General features: G+C 48.1%; 1 protein-coding gene across 6 annotated transcripts in view; it reads right to left on the reverse strand.

Moving 5' to 3' along the window:
* RAB22A (RAB22A, member RAS oncogene family) overlaps positions 1-2307 on the reverse strand; it is a 77175-nt gene extending 74868 nt beyond the window's left edge. For all 6 annotated transcript variants that reach the window (XR_001513029.1, XM_015560738.1, XM_015560735.1 and 3 more), the window contains exon 1: positions 2153-2307. Coding sequence is in view for 5 of the 6 variants with exons in the window: in XM_015560738.1 (XP_015416224.1) it covers positions 2153-2292 (140 nt within the window). In the remaining variant the exon portion in view is untranslated. The remainder of the gene's footprint in view (positions 1-2152) is intronic.
* Positions 2308-2840: the final 533 nt, after the last annotated feature.

The raw sequence follows: 2840 nt of genomic DNA on the forward strand, positions 1-2840 counted from the left end.
CTGCAATTGGAGGGTGATGCGGGTCAATGCCTGAGGGCTCCCAGTATGTGAGAGGGGGCAGGCTGGGCTGAGGGACACTCCCCCTGCCCCCCAGTGCACGAATTTCGTGCACCGGGCCCCTAGTTTAAATATAAGAGTTGCCAAGTGTTCAATACCTTCACTATTCCACTAAGAAATCAGTCATTCCTTAAGCCTAGTTTAGGCCCCTTATATGCTCTCACTCATTCCACACTTTTTTGTAGCACAGAAAGTGGTCAAATAAATCACTTCCTGTATACAAGTTACAGACTGTTTCTCCTACTTACAAGTGCATGAAGGCAAGCACCAAGTTTATCTACATCAGGGGTTGGCAAACTTTTTCTGAGAAGGGCAAAATAGTAAATATTTTCAGTTTTTCGGACCATAGGGTCTTAGTCACAACTATTCAGCTCTGCCACGGAAGTCCCAAAGCAGTGGAGACAGTATGTGAATGAATGGGTGTGACTGTGTGAAAGCTTTATTTACAAAAACAGGAGGTGGGCCAAAGGGCCATGGTTTGTTGATCCCAGGTCTGTCATCAGCAGTCAGTTTAGCATCTGACATATACTGGTAGTAGGCACTTAGTGAACGAATAAAGAAAAAAAAAGCACTTAGTGAATGAAAAAAGAAAGAAAAGCCATTATGGTAGTTAGACAGGAAAGAGTCGGTACTCAGGGAATGTGGTTTTAGTGGAATAGTGGAGGTGGAATTGAGACAACAGTGGTTTGAGGAGTGAGCAGCAGTTGAGGAAGTAGTAACTTCTCTTTCAAGAGGTCCACAATTAGAGCAATAGGCTTGGATACTGATACTATCTTCAAAGAGCAGGTACATTAGGAGCGTGTTTGCATGCTATGAGAAAGCAGGGCTGGGGGAGAATTGATGAATAGGGGGCCTTCGGGACTCAAGTGTGTGGGCGGTTGGTCATGAAGGAGGAAGACACCTCCTGAGGCTGAGGAAACAAGGAAAGGTGTAAGGAAATAAGGGGAAAGCCTTGTACAGTGTTCCCTTCTCCTGTGAAATGTGAGCCAGGACCATTTGGTGAGAAGAGAGGATTGAGGAGGTTAGGAACACCACATGCGTCAGACTGGGAGAGCTGCAAACAGAGAGGAGTGGATGCCACACACCCTTCATTTTTCTCATTTGAGGGAGCTCTTGGGTACTTCAGACCTGTGTTTGCAGGTCTGACTAGGTGTCAGGTGTGTCACTCACTGAGTCAGCAGCTCTCCTTGCTATCACTTCCTGTCCCTTCACTGTCCCATGCAGGTAGCAACAGGCAGGCCCTGAGGACAATGAGGTCATGCTTTAAACATGCTGTAAACAGTTCTTTTCTGAAGGATACTGAAAGGCATTTGAATTTTGGAGAGTTGGTGGTGGTTTCATCTCCAGGCCTTCATATGTGTATGTACATGTAGTAAGATATTTCTCTACTGGGCAGATCAGCCTTTCTCTTTAAATGGAAGAAACCATTTGATTGGGGGTTTGCAGTAAAAATAGCATAACAGCTCTTTAGTTTTCCAAGCCTCACATAGTACTAAAACCTATAAAACACAACTCACAGAGAAAGTATTAATAGTACGATATTTGAATACCCTGAGACGTTTTCTCTAAGTCAAACACCAATCGCTAGTCAGTGTCACTTATCCAAAGAGTCAGATACCCTAAAAAAATCTTACATTTCAACATTCATTTATCAATTCATTAATACTACTAGAGCAAGAACGCATGAGTCGGGTTCGGGCCCCATTCTCCTACTTTTCAGGAAGTATGAAAATCACCTAAATACCTGTTGGTTGACATGCCTGAAAAGACAGTATCAGTATCCAGACCCATTTTCACCTGCCCTATTTCAAGGTGTAACTGCCGCTGAGATATAGACTGAAGGTTCTACGTGTATTCGGAACTTTAATTCATACTTTCGCTTTTAAGTCTTCACTCCTCACAAGCCAAAAGGTAATTTTCTTTAAACACAGCAATCCTCTCTGTATCTTTTCCAAGACGTTCCCGAGATGACGGAACCAACGTTTCTGAGTTTGCTAGTGCGGGCAACGGAGAGGCCCGCGCCTGGGGCGCATGCTTTATGTGGAAGGGCTTCCACACATGGCAAGATGTATAATCAATAAACGTCATCTCTTACCCTATAGTTGGGTTGATGTTCGGATCAAAGCTGTCTTCCACGAACCGCCATACAATACTTGATTTGCCCACACCTGTGTCCTGGAACAGAGTGAGACAGGTGAGTGCGGTTTGCCTGCTGGCAGACCTGAACACGACCATGTGTCCGAAGTTCGGGATTTCAGAAAATGCACCCCGGACACGTTTCAGGAGTGAGGGGACACAAAGGAGAGGCTTCCATAAAGATTCAGTGGGAGCCACGAGAGATCTCAAACGTGTTGCAGGAGAGGAGTTTTGCAGTTTTTAAGGCTTTAGGACCTTTCGAAAGACCCCAAATTTCTGCTTCTTGTGAACAGCGACGAACTCACTGGCTTTTTAAGTGCAGAAAGTGAACGGGGAACTCTGGCATGACTTCTGGGTCTTCCCGGACAGGTCCCGGCCCCGCCCCGCTGCCGGGGAGGGGAAGGCTCTTTGGGGAACCCTCGGGGGTGTGCAGGGGAGCAACCCCGGAAAGAGCGCTCGGAGGCGGCGCTGCTGCCCAGACGGGACGGGGAGCGGCCGCTTCACGGTCCCGCAGGCAAGGAGGTGCGGGCAGTGTCAGGGCGAGCCCGCAGGTTCCCCAACACCGCACGGCCGGCGGGGCTGCTCCCGCGGCGCCAGGACCCCGCGGGCCGGCTGCGGGCTGGACTGGGGGAGACTTGGCCAACTTT

The sequence above is a fragment of the Myotis davidii genome, unplaced genomic scaffold (assembly GCF_000327345.1).
Source record: "Myotis davidii unplaced genomic scaffold, ASM32734v1 scaffold75, whole genome shotgun sequence".
NCBI classification, from domain to species: Eukaryota; Metazoa; Chordata; class Mammalia; order Chiroptera; family Vespertilionidae; genus Myotis; species Myotis davidii.